The sequence below is a fragment of the Oncorhynchus keta genome, chromosome 20 (genome assembly GCF_023373465.1).
Source record: "Oncorhynchus keta strain PuntledgeMale-10-30-2019 chromosome 20, Oket_V2, whole genome shotgun sequence".
Taxonomy (NCBI): domain Eukaryota; kingdom Metazoa; phylum Chordata; class Actinopteri; order Salmoniformes; family Salmonidae; genus Oncorhynchus; species Oncorhynchus keta.
In genome coordinates this window covers 20,003,710-20,019,018 of record NC_068440.1, presented here as the reverse complement: position 1 = coordinate 20,019,018, position 15,309 = coordinate 20,003,710, and the positions used below count along the sequence as shown (strand labels likewise).

The 15,309-nt window shown below is 40.7% G+C and overlaps 1 protein-coding gene across 5 annotated transcripts; it reads right to left on the bottom strand.

Moving 5' to 3' along the window:
- Window positions 1-844: 844 nt before the first annotated feature.
- Window positions 845-14,893, bottom strand: LOC118399518 (transmembrane protein 106B-like). Of its 5 annotated transcripts, none has more exons than XM_035795657.2 (9): window positions 14,753-14,826; window positions 13,260-13,324; window positions 11,933-12,115; window positions 8,460-8,523; window positions 8,155-8,314; window positions 7,511-7,672; window positions 6,635-6,684; window positions 3,094-3,147; window positions 845-2,958 (listed from the first exon to the last, which is right to left on the bottom strand). In XM_035795657.2, the coding sequence occupies exons 3-9, from the start codon at window positions 12,105-12,107 to the stop codon at window positions 2,799-2,801; spliced, it is 825 nt and encodes a 274-aa protein (XP_035651550.1). In that variant the 5' UTR covers window positions 12,108-12,115; window positions 13,260-13,324; window positions 14,753-14,826; the 3' UTR covers window positions 845-2,798. The 5 variants fall into 5 exon arrangements, 3 of the variants coding, with proteins under 3 accessions (XP_035651550.1, XP_052328208.1, XP_052328210.1); XR_008072835.1 differs by lacking the exon at window positions 13,260-13,324 and adding an exon at window positions 5,256-5,436 and having other exon boundaries at window positions 2,867-2,958; window positions 14,753-14,893; XR_008072836.1 differs by lacking the exon at window positions 13,260-13,324 and adding an exon at window positions 5,256-5,436 and having other exon boundaries at window positions 2,867-2,958; window positions 7,532-7,672; window positions 14,753-14,893.
- Window positions 14,894-15,309: the final 416 nt, after the last annotated feature.

Below are 15,309 nucleotides of genomic sequence, written 5' to 3'. Positions count from 1 at the left end.
CCCATGGTGCTGCGTGGTACACCTGGTATACCCCGTTAGGGGCAGCATTGTTCCAAGTAATGAAACTGCTGGTACTGCATACACAAAATGCAAAATAAACAAGTTATACATTATGTGTAATATTCAATACTATTCGCAGAGACATTCTTTTCATATTTGCTGGTGGTGAGGGGTACCTAAGGGCACAATGATACTGGGTATAGAACATAGGATATTGGAGCCAGCAACTGCTGCAACTTCCTCCAGATTTCCCTGTCCGTCCTGGGACTCAAACTTTGGTTACTGGCCTGTTCCAGGATCAATTGATGCTCTTGCTCCATTGTCAAGTCAAACACCTTTGCGGCTACAACCATTAAGGCTCATCTGACAAGGTAGTAAGTATACAAGCTTGCATCAACATGTCATCAGTGATATCAACTTACCACTATTTTGCAGTAAGGCAAAAGAAAGATCACCTTCCAAATTGGCCTGAAAGTGCATGGATGCCAACATACCTTCAGCCACCTAAGGAAATTAAATAATGTGCCAAATGCCACCGAAAGGGGCTATTCATGCACAGGTGTTTGTCAAATATGGGGTTTAAGATGTAAAAACTGTTCCCACGGCAACACTGTGAGAGTTCAGATTTGCTCAGGAGACAACAGTTTGGCTAACATCCATCAAAATCAGAATTACCAGTATGATTCCAATTCTGGTTCATGAACTCATTGTGAGTGAATTGTGATGTCACACTGATTCATGTGCTAAAGCATGTGAGTGTTCAATTTCTTACCAGTTCCTCTGTGGTTTGGAAATATAAAAAGGTATGAACAAAGACTGAAGAAAATACAAGATAACAGACAAATGTGGTGACAACTTTATTCATGCTATTACATTTCTTCCTGAAAGCATGACAACATACCTAGGTAGGACAAACAATTTAATGTGATGAAAAGCAAATAACAAATAAAACTACATTTATACTCTTTAAAAACAGCTTGTATTTACATCTTGTCAAATAGTTGTTAATCAGAATAATGTATCTACCCCACAGAAGTAGACATTCAGAAAGAACAATCTCATCAGATCATTAAAACCACTCTTCTTGATGTACCAATAGTATTTCAAGTCTTCACTCGATCCTAACATTCCATCAAAAGCTGAACCACTCTTCCATACACGATTAAGGTGTATGATTAGGAACAAAAACCAAATTAAATGTGCTCTACGATAACCTAGGAAACTGCTAATTACAAACTACACAGTTTGATTATTCATTAAGAAATTCAAGGTATATTTTTCTATGACAGAGGGTAGTTTATATTACAGTTGTATAATTCAAGGTATATTTATATCTATGAAAGAGGTTAGTTTATATTCATTTGAGTTCATATTTCAAAAAGGTTCATATTACAAAAGTTGTATTAAAACAGGTTTTCATTAAATCTAGGTAGTTCTACAAACTCAACTGAGTTTGATAGGCGGGGAAGTAAATGATCAAAACGCAGTTCCTTGCAGGTTATTAATAAATCCTCTATGTATATCATGAAAATGGATCCGATGGAATGTAAAAATTCAGTTGGTCAAATACAAATCAGCAGTAGGTACGGATCGCAAAACATTACGCAACTCCCTCTTGGTCACAAACAGAGGAGTAAATTACTGATAAGGAATCACTATCAATCAATCAATAGTTTACCTATTGGGAACAGAGTGGTGGAAGGAACTTAATATCTTAAAATTTACTCAATTTCAGGGATATAAGACTTTCAATTCACGTTAATGGATCACACACACACAACGGATCGCAGTAAACTGGTCCAAATTAACAGATTGTACAGAGCCAGCTAAAGGAGAACCTGGTCATTATTAGCTGAGAAATTCTGGCTTCATCTCAAATGGCACCTTAATTCCGATATCAGGGGAATTCAACTCTAACCCGACGAGGTCCAGAGCCTGCTGGTTCTCTGTTCTACCTGATAATTGCACCCCACATGTTGTCCCAGGTCTAAATCAGTCCATGACTAGAGGGGAACAATGAAAACACACAATGGAACTGGCGTCGAGGTCCAGAGTGGAGTTTGAGGGCCCTATATAGCGCACTACCTTTGGACAGAGCCCTAGTAGTGCAATATAGGGGATTGTGATTTACCAGCATATTTAAATGGACTAGATTAATGTCTTGACAACACACACTATTGTGTTAAAACAGGTTTAACTTTGAGAATAGAAGACTGGTCCCAGATCTGTTGGCTCAACTTCTCTGACTATCATAATGATTTGAGATCAGATTACTGAGAGAACTCTTTCAGAGGTTATCCTCATCCATAGACAGGAAAGTGTTATTACTTCATATACATTTACAGTTCAAAGTGGTTTGGAGGAGTCGGGAGTGGCATCGTGAAATGTTACATTGTCACAGTGACAGGATGAATTTGAACTGCATCAATAAAGTGCATAATGGTTTGGTACTGAAACATTGTGGTAGTGTTAATACATTTAAAACAAGTATTTTTCCTCTCAACTGCACATTTGGCATATACTCTCAACAAAATGGCAAGCTAACACAGAAATGCATGACAGTGGGGTCTTCATCAGTAGATGGATGGTGAAGAGGAAGGAGAAACACACCCCCCTCCTGGAGAGCTACTGGGTGGACACGTTTATCCCTGCTCTAACAGTCTATATCCTGCTGATCAGCTGTGTTAGAAAGGGGCTGGAACAATAGCCTACACACACACAGCTCCTCTCCAGATTTGGCAGGTTTCCTAGATCCCTTATCTAAGACTAGCATCCAAGGACCCTCACCAGGACCGGGCTCAGGTCAGGTAGAGGGGCAAGTATGGGGGTATTGGGGCATTCGACACCATGTGCTGCTCCCCCCTCACAGTGGTGGTGTTACCTCCACAGTCTACATACTGGTACATCTCCTGAGTAACCTGCTCCATGTGGCCAAAGTACGCTGTGGTCACAGTCACCCTGGAAACAGGATTATTCAATATATTATTGACAAGTATTACAAGTGCATTAACAATTATTACATGGGAGAATGGGAACCAGGCTTCTGTGGTCATGTATGAATATTTAAAAGAGATATGCAGACAGAGTACTTACTGCATCATAACCACAATGTTGTGCACCTTTATGGCCTGTAGGGTGCAGTAATCACTGGGAAAAAGAACAGAAGTTTCAGTCAGATTGGGGGTTTCATGTGATAAGAAAACAAAACAAATCATCTTGTCCACCAGCTGGCTCTTTCTCTGTCAAACAGTCTGCTTTCACAGAGTTTCAGAAAGGGACTTGAAAGAAGCATATTGCTGACCTTTCAGTCCATCAGCATACCCCTTGAACCACCCCTATACGTTGTGGATTTCAAAGCAGGAGCAGCACAAGTGAAAGGCTAAACAAGAAATTAAGTTTGGGAAATCGGAAAGTATGAATTTAAGACCGGGGTCTTCAACCTTTTCTTGCCCAGGGACCCCCTCCCAGGAAAACTGGTGACCCCAAAAATGGATTTTTGACTTGCCCACATTATAAATGGAAGTATAAACTATAATAGGTAGAAAAGAAACTGCAAACACATGTTCTCTAAGAGCAGCTGTTTAAAATAAAAGGTTAGCCATGTGTTGCAAAAATGTATGTCCAAGTCAAGAAAGCTTACTGGCAGCACTTTTCATAGGTGTTTTTTTAAAGCCTATAGTTGAAGTCAGAAGTTCACATACACCTTGGCCAAATACATTTAAACTCAGTTTCACAATTCCTGACATTTATTCCTAGTAAAAATTCCCTGTTTTAGGTCAGTTTAGATAAGCACATTGTTTTAAGAATGTGAAATGTCAGAATAATAGGAGAGAATTATTTCTTTCAGCTTTCATTTCTTTCATCATATTTCCAGTGGGTCAGAAGTTTACATGCCATCAAATACTAATAGAGTGTGTTGTCTATAAACTGTTTAACTTGGGGCAAACTTTTTGGGTAGCTTTCCACGATAAATTGGGTGAATTTTGGCCCATTCCTCCTGACAGAGCTGGTGTAACTGACTTGTAGGCCTCCTTGCTCGCATGCACTTTTTCAGTTCTGCCCACACATTTTCTATAGGATTGAGGTCAGGGCTTTGTGATGGCCACTCCAATACCTTGACTTTGTTGTCCTTAAGCCACAACTTTGGAATTATGTGGGGTCATTGTCTATTTAGAAGACCCATTTGCGACCAAGCTTTAACTTCCTGACTGATATCTTGAGATGTTGCTTCAATATATCCACAATTTTCCTCCTCATGAAGCTATCTATTTTGTAAAGTGCACCAGTCCCTCCTGCAGCAAAGCACACACACAAAAGGATACTGCCACCCCAGTGCTTCATGATTGAGATGGTGCTCTTCGGCTTGCAAACCTCTCCCTTTTCCCTCCAAACACAACAATGGTCATTACGGCCAAACAGTTCTATTTTTGGTTCATCAGACCAGAAGATATTTCTAAATTAAAAATGAAATAAGATCTTTGTCCACATGTGCAGTTGCAAACCAACCGTCTGGCTTTTTAATGACGGTTTTGGAGCAGTGGCTTCTTCCTTGCTGAGTGGCCTTTCAGGTTATGTCGATATAGAACTAATTTTCCTGTGGATATAGATACTTTATTATCCGTTTCCTCCAGCATCTTCACGAGGTCCTTTGCTGTTGTTCTGGGATTTGCACTTGTCGCACCAAAGTATCTTCATCTCTAGGAGACAGAACGCGTCTCCTTCCTGAGCGGTATGACGCCTGCGTGGTTCCATGGTGTTTATACTTGTATACTATTGTTTGTACAGATGAACGTGGTACCTTCAGGTGTTTGGAAATTGCTCCCAAGAATGAACCAGACTTGTGGAGATCTACAATTTTTTTCTGAGGTCTTGGCTGATATCTTTTGATTTTCCAATGATGTCAAGCAAAGAGGCAATGAGTTTGAAGGTAGACCTTGAAATACATCCACAGGTACACCTCCAATTGACTCAAATGATGTCCAAAATGAAATCTAGAATAGGCTTCCTATTTCACAACAAAGCATCCTTCACTCATGCTGCTAAACTTACCCTAGTAAAACTGACTATCCTACCGATCCTTGACTTCGGCGATGTAATTTACAAAATAGCCTCCAACACTCTACTCAGCAAATTGTATGCAGTCCATCACAGTGCCATCCGTTTTGTCACAAAAGTCCCATATACTACCCACCACTGCAACCTGTATGCATGCTCTTGTTGGCTGGCCCTAGCTTCATATTGGTCATCAAACCCACCTGGTCAGGTCATCTATAAGTCTTCGCTAGGTAAAGCCCCGCCTTATCTCAGCTCACTGGTCACCATAGCAGCACCCACCCGTAGCACACGCTCCAGCAGGTGTATCTCATTGGTCACCACCAAAGCCAATTTCTCCTTTGGCCGCCTTTCCTTCCAGTTCTCAGCTGCCAATGACTGGAACTAAATGCAAGAATCACTCACAGATCACTGCACATAGCCCATCTGTAAAAGCCCATCCAACTATCTCATCCCCTATACTGTATTTGCACCCCTGTATCTCTACTTGCACACTCATCTTCTGCACATCTATCACTCCAGTGTTTAATTGCTATATTGTAATTATTTCGCCATTATGGCCTATTTATTGACTTACCTCCCTTATTTGCACACACTGTATATGGACATTCTTGTATTATTGACTGTATGTTTGTTTATTCCATGTGTAACTCTGTTGTTTGTGTCGCACTGCTTTGCTTTATCTTGGCCAGGTCGCAGTTGTAAATGAGAACTTATTCTCAACTAGCCTACCTGGTTAAATAAACGTGATTATTTATTTTTTTGCCTTTCAGAAGCTTCTAAAGCCATGACATCATTTTCTGGAAATGTCCAAGCTGTTTAAAGGCACAGTCAACTTCGTGTATGTAAAAATATATTTGTGATACAGTGAATTATAAGTGAAATAATCTGTCTGTAAACAATTGTTAGAAAAATTACTTGTCATGCACAAAGTAAATGTCCCAACCGACTTGTCAGGACTATAGTTTGTTAAAAAGACATTTGTGGAGTGGTTGAAAAACGAGTTTTAATGACTCCAACCTAAGTGTATGTAAACTTCCCACTTCAACTGTATGTCAGATATTCCATTGAGGGTAACTGGCTCAATATATGAAGTTTACGAAATAAAGTTGACATAAGATATTATCCTCTTTTCTATTGTAGGTATGTAATAATAAATTAAAATTGGTTGCTAGCGATACATGCATACAAAAATAACAAAAAACATGTTTCATGGACCCCTGGTTGAATACCCTTGATCTAAAAATACGTTTTCACATAAACGTTACATGCCGAAGATCAGAATCAATGGGGCTTCCAAAAAGTCATGTGTGTCGGTGTGATCCAACATGGCTATTTACTGCAGATTTAATCCAGCTGTGACAGGCTCTCTGTCCCTCTCCAGCCTTTAGCATGTGCCCCTTTCAAGTCACACTTTAGTGCCCCGTGGTTTCCAGGCTCTATATGAGGTAACATATGAGCCTGTGGACGAGGTTAAGCAAGAACTGAAAGAGGACTCCACACTGCAATCTGTACTCCCATAGGATTGATTTTAGGCTCCCAGTGTTCTCATAATACTAGTACTGTGACGTGCTGTACTTACTACATGTAGCTCATCTCGTCTGCTATAATGGCGGGAACCATGTAGTCAACCTGGGAACAACAACACACAGGGTTATGATCAAAAAGGTGACATGGAGAAAGTGTGCTCTAAGAACCAAAAATAGGAAATTGACCTGAAATCCTCACTATGACAAGGGATGCAGGACAGGGAAGAGGTGTCTGAATCTAGTACAAAAAAACCCAGCTAGGGGTTGTTGGATCTTGAATTTAGTGAAACTGGAGTTTCTGCTGCACGTCCAATAATGATTGTTGTGTAATAACCACACTACTACAGTGCGGTTAGTGTTATTACCAGTGGTGAAAGTAGAATTGTAAGGGCCTGATCATAGAATTACATATAGAAACCTTATTAGGATCTCCGTGTGCCTCGTCGTAAAGATGTCATTTAACTTGTAAAACGTATTACCTATTACTGTAGCATAAATACAACCAGTCATGTTTTCATCCTATTGTCAAACAATCACTTCAAAGGGCTCATATACTAGCTACCCGCCCACATTCATCCACTGGCAACATATTACCAGCCTCCAAACAGTGGTGAATGGAAAGAGTCATCTGTTACAGTGTAATGACATTTAGGCCAAAATGTATGTGTCCACTGCTGCCTGCGCGTGTCTCGGCAATGGCCACAGATCTCTGCCGTGGCAAAATGTCAGTGTTCTCGACAAACCACATCACATTTTGCGGCATAGGCTATGTCACCTGTTTTCATGCCGCTGACCTGCAGTAATGATACAAAGTGGTTTAATAGTCTACAATTGTCTTGACATTTTGTTACAATTATTGTGATAGGCTCATGTACCCCAGCTATATATTTGGACGCTGTACCCCCCCCCGGTTATTGCAGAGTTGTTACCGTGTTATTAGAGTCGTGTACCTGCTGCAAGCCCAGAGGACTGATAGCGGTGCTTTTATTGATGCGGGACTTCCCGATCACTGTGTTGAAGAACTGGATCTGGGCTGTGATGTTAGACACCTCTACACTGTAGTAGTTGTTATTGGTGATATTCAGAGTGTTCTGGAATGAAGATGAATATTTTGTCATTTTATGATCACAGAAATTAATCTTTTCACACAAATAATATATAATATAATAATAATATATGCCATTTAGCAGACGCTTTTATCCAAAGCGACTTACAGTCATGTGTGCATACATTCTACGTATGGGTGGTCCCGGGAATCGAACCCACTACCCTGGCTTTACAAGCGCCATGCTCTACCAACTGAGCTACAGAAGGACCCCATACAAACACACAGGAAACTAGAGTTAGCCAGTGCGGCAACCCTGGTGCAGTTTAGGAGTTAAGTGCCTTGCTCAAGGGCTCAATCGCCGGGGATGGCAGGATACCTAGAATCCCACTATATTTGTGACCCAACTCATCTGCCCGAACACGGGCAACCTTTGGAGCAAAGCACCGGTTGATAAGGAAAAGCAGTCCTGTGACTGTCCTACTTGATCCAAATCATCATGGTGTGGTTAGAACATAGGAGGCTCACCGTCACATTGAGATAGACAATCCTCTTATCCTCATCATAGGTGACGAAGACAGACTTGACGCCCCCGTAAGAGACGTCTATGGTACGAGGGAATAGGAAGAAGACAGCCAGGCTGGACAGCAGCAGACACACAGCCACTGAGGCCATCACATACAGCTTTCTGTGAAAGAGAGAGCCAAAGGCAGGGTCAGAAGTAGCAGGATACAAAGAATATTGCAAGAAAGGAATAGTTACTTGCAGTCACATGGGAAAACATTGTGACGTTTAGCCTATAGCTACAAACCCAACAACAACATTCCACTTACGTTCTCCTGGGCCTGAGTCTCTGGTCACTGTATGGAATCAATGCCACCAGCTGGTTCTCTTGGCCTGTGTAATGCAAGGAAATATTTAAACTAATCATCTGACATAACTACAACATTACAGCAATACTAGGAATGTAACGATTGACCAACAGACATCAGTCCCTGGTTCAACTGTTTAAGATGAGTGCACTGATTCACGGGAGCCCAAACCGATCCAAATCCGGTTCACAAATGTTTTGTTTTTTTACTCGTAATTGTATGTCCCCCATCCAAAAATAGCTCTAAATCTTGTGACTGAAATTAGCAGCCTATCATTGATCTCCAAGTCAGATAACAACTGTGCACACAGAGATCCGCAATTCAAGGCAACGAGAGCCTATCCCTGATCTAATATTTGTGTATCTGCGTAGCACCTTCAGCACTTAAACAATTGTAAAATGGCTTTCGCAATGTCAAATCATAAGCTTTATTAGTTAGGTGACAAATGTAATTTGGGTAATTGTTAACAAATGCGCTGTATGGTGTTTTACCGGCTGAGTGAAGGCTACCGGAGTGAACACGACTCAAATCTTGCTGAATGAACAGCTTAATGCTAATGAGTGCTTTTCAATTGCCAGGGTCACCATAAGATATACTGTACCAGTCAAAAGTTGACAACCCTACTCATTCAAGGGTTTTTATTTTTACTATTTTCTACATCGTAGAATAATAATGCAGACGACAAAACTATGAAATGACAAATATGGAATCATGTAGTAACCAAAAAAATTGTTCTCCAAATGAAAATATATTTATAGTTCAGATTCTTCAAAGTAGCCACACTGCCTTGATTACAGCTTTGCACACTCTTAGCATTCTCTCAACCAGCTGCATGAGGTAGTCAACCTGGAATGCATTTCAATTAACAGGTATACCTTCTTAAAAATTAAAATTGTGTAATTTATTTCCTTCTTAATGCGTTGTGACAAGGTAGGGGTGGTATTCAGCAGATGGTCTTTTACCAAATAGGAGTCAATAAGTCAATATTTTGTCAAAAACAGCTCAAATAAGCAAAGAGAAATGACAGTCCATCATTACTTTAAGACATGAAGGTCAGTCAATACGGAACATTTCAAGAACTTTGAAAGTACAGTTGCAAAAACCATCAAGCGCTATTGAAACTGGCTCTCATGTGGACCGCCACAGGAAAGGAAGACCCAGAGTTACCTCTGCTGCAGAGGATACGTTCATTAGAGTTACCATCCTCAGAAATCAAAGCCCAAATAAATGCTTCAGAGTTCAAGTAACGGATACATCTCAACATCAACTGTTCCGATGAGACTGTCGAATTGCTGCAAAGAAACCACTACTAAAGGACACCAATAAGAATAAGAGACTTGCTTGGGCCAAGAAACATGAGCAATGGACATTAGACCGGTGGAAATGTCCTTTGGTCTGATGAAATGTGTCCTTTGGTCTCCACAATCACTCGACCTCAAACCCAACTGAGCTGGTTTGGGATGAGTTGGACCACAGAATGATGGAAAAGCAGCCAACAAGTGCTCAGCATATGTGGGAACTCCTTCAAGACTGTCAGAAAAGCATTCCTCATGAAGCTGGTTGAGAGAATTGCAAGAGGGTGTAAAGCTGTCATCAAGGCAACGGGTGGCTACTTTGAAGAAACTATTTTATATATTTTTTTACATGTTTTTTAGGGATGCACGATATATTGGTCGAGCAGTCATAGTAAGAATATTTCAGCGAGACAACTCAAAAGGTGAAATCCATTAAAGCCATGATAATGGAATCAATTTCCCTTGATAATCAACCGTTCTCTGTAGTGGGTGATGTTGGCTTTCGCCGACTGGTCGAACACCGGTGCACACTACCAAGTGCGCTATTTTTCAGATGTTGCCCTACCGGAGTTACACAGTAATAGAGTCACTGCTATTGACTTCACGACATACATACTAATGTAAACTCACTCACTTTTGTACATCGCCTTGGTCCGTACAATTTACCTTATTTTAGCACCCAAAAAACATAATACTTCCAGATCAACTGTAATGTCAATACCATTGTAAAGCACAATTTCTCCCCTTTCCAACAAAATCAATGACATGACCTCCACGCTGCCCGTTTCTGCATAATTCAACAAGGCAATGAGCTCCGTCGGGTCTTTGTAAAAATGGCGGGTGTGGAAGCAATACTAATGTGTGACAGTGAGAAGGACAGATGGAGTGTGGGAACACTTATTTTTCCACCCGATCTGTCCAACTTATCACCTCTAAAATGTAAATAAAACACTATAAAGAGTTTAAATAATGTGTCATTCAAAACTATGCTATATTAACTGGCTGTGTCATAGCTAGAGCTTAAATAATTTCACCGATTTCATTGGCCAATATGGTATTTTACCGATTTTGGATGATAATTCCACAGATATTCGGAAAAATAGGATGAAAAAGGCAAATATATATTTGAACTTTATAATTATTTTAGGAGGCTCAAACAATAGCAGGAAGTCACTTTCTCAGCAAAACCTCTCACAGTGCTATCCTGGTTCCAAATACATGTGCTTCAGGGAAGCAAAACCTAAAACCAACTTGGGCACAGAGGATGGGAAAAACAACTAGAGCAGGCTCTCACCACTGGTGGGTGTGATGACATGATGTAACGTCCTCAAACAAGTGAACATCTAGTTCCACAATTCAAATACTTTTCGGTTTTGTGTGCCAAAACTAAGACTTCTGTGTGGCCTAGGGAAAAAATCAAGGAAAATAGTCAGATTATTTGTCAGAGACATTAAGGAGTGACTGCACAGCTGCAGTGTTTTTCCCATGAAAAATAGGGGTTATTATTTGACTGCCTGTGCTTGCATGTTTGTGTTCATGGTGTGTCAGAAATCTGTGTGTGCATTAGTACGTGTTCAATCATGTGGTGTTCCTAGTTGTGGATTGGTGCTGGCCCTCAGAACTTCTTCTCCAACGCTATTGACACCTATGCCGCCGCGTTGCGGAAAAACTCTTAGAAGTAGTTCATTCTTCATAAGATTTGTTTCATCAAATTGTGAAATAATCAAATGGATAGATGGGTATCGGATCAGGCTTGAAAGGAGAGATTCACATCACTAATCATTATTGTACATTATTATCCCTCAAAGGGAAAATTCACCAGACTCTGGGGATAAAATCATAAACTACAAACACAGCTTTGATTATAGTGAGTCTACGGGCAAAGCATGTGTCCTTCATATGCCAAATTCAGTCATTGGTCTCATTCCTCAAGCCCACAGAGTGAGCCGGAGTCACACTATTCATTATCCACAAGATAGCACCAACGTGGTTTTCCATATACATCAGCACTTGAACTGCCGTCTGACTATGATCCTGAGCTGATCAAAACTCTTACCGAGCCATATTCATTCAAATGGTCTAGCAGCTTATCGATGTTATCTGAGACCAGGCTAGTAGTACTCTACTCCTCCTGTTTACCTCTAGGTATCCTCCCAGTGCCCTGGCAGCTGGGACATGTGACGCTGTCCTGGCCTGTGAACTCTATGTAGGGGAACTGGGACACGTCCTCTCTCTTCCCATCATCGTCCTGTGTGGTGGCCAGGGAGTCATCGTAGCATGCCTGAATGGACAGGAGGGAGAAGGCTTTCCCCATGGTCACACCTGGAGGAGGAGGGGGTCAAAGGTTACTGGTTGGTGTTTGACATGTTTTAAAAATATATATTTACATTGGAATGCTAAGACAATCAAGGCAGTTTAAATAATGACATTTAGACTTCTGTTTTCTTCAAGAGTACCTTGATGGGAGAACTACAGTGGCTTGCATAAGTATTCAACCCCTGGCATTTTTCCTATTTTGTTGCCTTACAACCTGGAATTAAAATGGATTTTTGTGTGAGTTTGTATCATTTGATTTACATAGCATCTTTAAAGTGGTAGGCATGCTAAATATTTTTGCCAAAAAAAAAAACAAGAAATAAGAAAAATAAAAACTTGAGCGTGCATAACTCTTCACGCCCCCAAAGTCAATACTTTGTAGAGCCACCTTTTGCAGCAATTACAGCTGCAAGTCTCTTTGGGTATGTCTCTACAAGCTTGGCACATCTAGCCACTGGGATTTTTGCCCATTCAAGGCAAAACTGCTCAAGCTCCTTCAAGTTGGATGGGTTCCGCAATATTTAAGTCATACCACAGATTCTCAATTGGATTGAGGTCTGGGCTTTGTCTAGGCCATTCCAAGACATTTAAATGTTTCCCCTTAAAGCACTCGAGTATTGCTTTAATAGTATGTTTAGGGTCATTGTCCTGCTGGAAGGTGAACCTCCGTCCCAGTCTAAAATCTCTGAAAGACAGAACCAGGTTTCCATCAAGCATTTCCCTGTATTTTTCACCATCCATCATTCCTTCAATTCTGACCAGTTTCCCAGTCCCTGCCGATGAAAAAGATAGTTATGGTGTTCTCAGGGTGATGAGAGGTGTTGGGTTTGCGCCAGACACAGCATTTTCCTTGATGCCCAAACAGCTCAATTTTAGTCTCATCTGACCAGAGTACATTCTTCCATATTTTGGGGGGAGTCTCCCACTTGCCTTTTGCCAAACGTCTCTTTTTTGCATCTCTGATTAATGCCCTCCTTGCCTGGGCCGTGAGTTTTGGTGGGCGGCCCTCTTTTTGCAGGTTTGTTGTGGTGCCATATTCTTTCAATTTTTAATAATGGATTTAAATGGTGCTCTGTGGGATGTTCAAAGTTTTAGATATTTTTTTATAACCCAACCCTGATCTGTACTTCTCCACAACTTTGTCCCTGACCTGTTTGGAGAGCTCCTTGGTCTTCATGGTGGTGCTCCTTGCTTAGTGGTGTTGCATTCTGGGGCCTTTCAGAAAAGGTGTATATACACTGAGATCATGTGACAGATTGCACGCAGGTGGACTTTAACTAATTATGTGACTTCTGAAGGTAATTGGTTGCACCAGATCTTATTTAGGGGCTTCATATCAAAGGGGGTGAATACATATGCACGCACCACTTTTCTGTTTTAAACAAGTACTTTTTTTTATTTCACTTCACTAATTTGTGTATGTCCATTACATGAAATCCAAATAAAAATCCATTTAAATTGCAGGATGTAATGCAACAAAACAGTAGCGCCTCTTCAACCTCAGGAAGCTGAAAAAATGTGGCTTGTCATCAAAAACACAAACTTTTACAGATGCACAATCAAGAGCATCCTGTCGGGCTGTATCACCACCTGGTACGGCAACTGCTCCGCCCACAACCCTAAGGCTCTCCAGAGGGTAGTGAGGTCTGCACAACACATCACCAGGGGCAAACTACCTGCCCTCCAGGACACCTACAGCACAGGAAGGCCATAAAGATCAAGGACAACAACCACCCGAGCCACTGCCTGTTCACCCTGCTATCATCCAGAAGGCGAGGTCAGTACAGGTGCATCAAAGCAGGGACCGAGAGACTGAAAAACAGCTTCTATCTCAAGGCCATCAAACTGTTAAACAGCCATCACTAACATTGAGTGGGTGCTGCCAACATACTGACTAATCTCTAGCCACTTTAATAAAATAAAAAAATGGATGTAATAAATGTATCACTAGCCACTTTAATAAACAATGCCACTTTAAATAATGTTTACATTCCCTACATTACTCCTCTCATATGTATCGCTCATTCATATATTTTTATGAACATATTATTGTGAAATTGTTAGGTTAGATTACTTGTTAGATATTACTGCATAGTCGGAACTAGAAGCACAAGCATTTCGCTACACTCGCAGTAACATCTGCTAACCATGTGTATGTGACAAATACAATTTGATTCGACCAGCTCGGGAACCGGAATGCATAGCGGATAAGGTACGGTGGGATTCGAGATGGTCGATCTGTTTGCTCACTTGGTTTTCGAATGCTTTAGAAAGGCATTTGTAGGGATCCAGATTCTGCAGCCCTTTCAGGACATCAGCTGTCTGGATTTGGGTGATTGCTAAATAACGTTAACTCAATTGAGTTTAATTGGCTTCTTCATTCGGTTAGTAAGAACCATGGTTGTCGATTGGTTTGTAAACTAGCTAGCTGGTTTGTAAATGAACTAGTTAGTAAATAACATAAGCTGGTTAACGTTAGCTAGATAGCGAAAATGACAGCAACAGGATAACGTTAGCAGGTTAGCTAACGATATTAGCAACAGCACAGCAGCAGGCCAGTGCTGTTTGATTTGCACTGGAATTAAATGACACATATTTAACTGCATACTATTCATAACGGTAAATTACTATTGCCCATCTTACCAGAATACGATTTAAGTTTTTCGTTGTAATTGTTTAAGCTTATGCAGTTCTTGTTTATCTATCAAACTGACATGCGCAGTGCATTTCGAGTGAAGACGTAACTGTCTTTTTCTTAGATGAGATTTAAATGGCAGTTGGCATTCAACAAATGTTGCATTACCGCCACCTACTAGACTGGAGTACAACTCCCTCATACTTAGTTTGAAAAAATAAATAAAATACAATCTACCACAACTCTGACAAAACATATTTTAATAAAAATGAAATAATAACTTAGTCCTACTTCAGGCCAACAGCCTGAAAGGATGTGACACCACCACTTAACATATCTTGTAACTCTTCTGATGTCAAGTCTTGCACACCCATATACCTCTCTGCAGCTGCCACCACAACCTCAATTTTCTGTGACTTACGTTCAATCCCTGTACAGTACAGTTGATAACCATTGCTATAAGGCTAAAAATCCAATCTTACTGAAACATATATCACTTGTTGGCCTCCTCTCAGGATCCCTCCCCCTTGACCCATCTTCCTCTACTTTCTTCACTGTCTCAGCA

Excerpts from the sequence above, each read along its gene's own strand:
- LOC118399518 (XM_052472248.1), bottom strand. The coding sequence starts at position 12,107 with ATGGGGAAAGCCTTCTCCCTCCTGTCCATTCAGGCATGCTACGATGAC. Across the intron at positions 8,315-8,459 it reads AGACTCAGGCCCAGGAGAAC|AAAGCTGTATGTGATGGCCT; the intron begins GTAAGTGGAATG and ends TCTCTTTCACAG. Across the intron at positions 3,148-6,634 it reads GACGAGATGAGCTACATGTA|TGATTACTGCACCCTACAGG; the intron begins GTAAGTACAGCA and ends TCTTTTTCCCAG.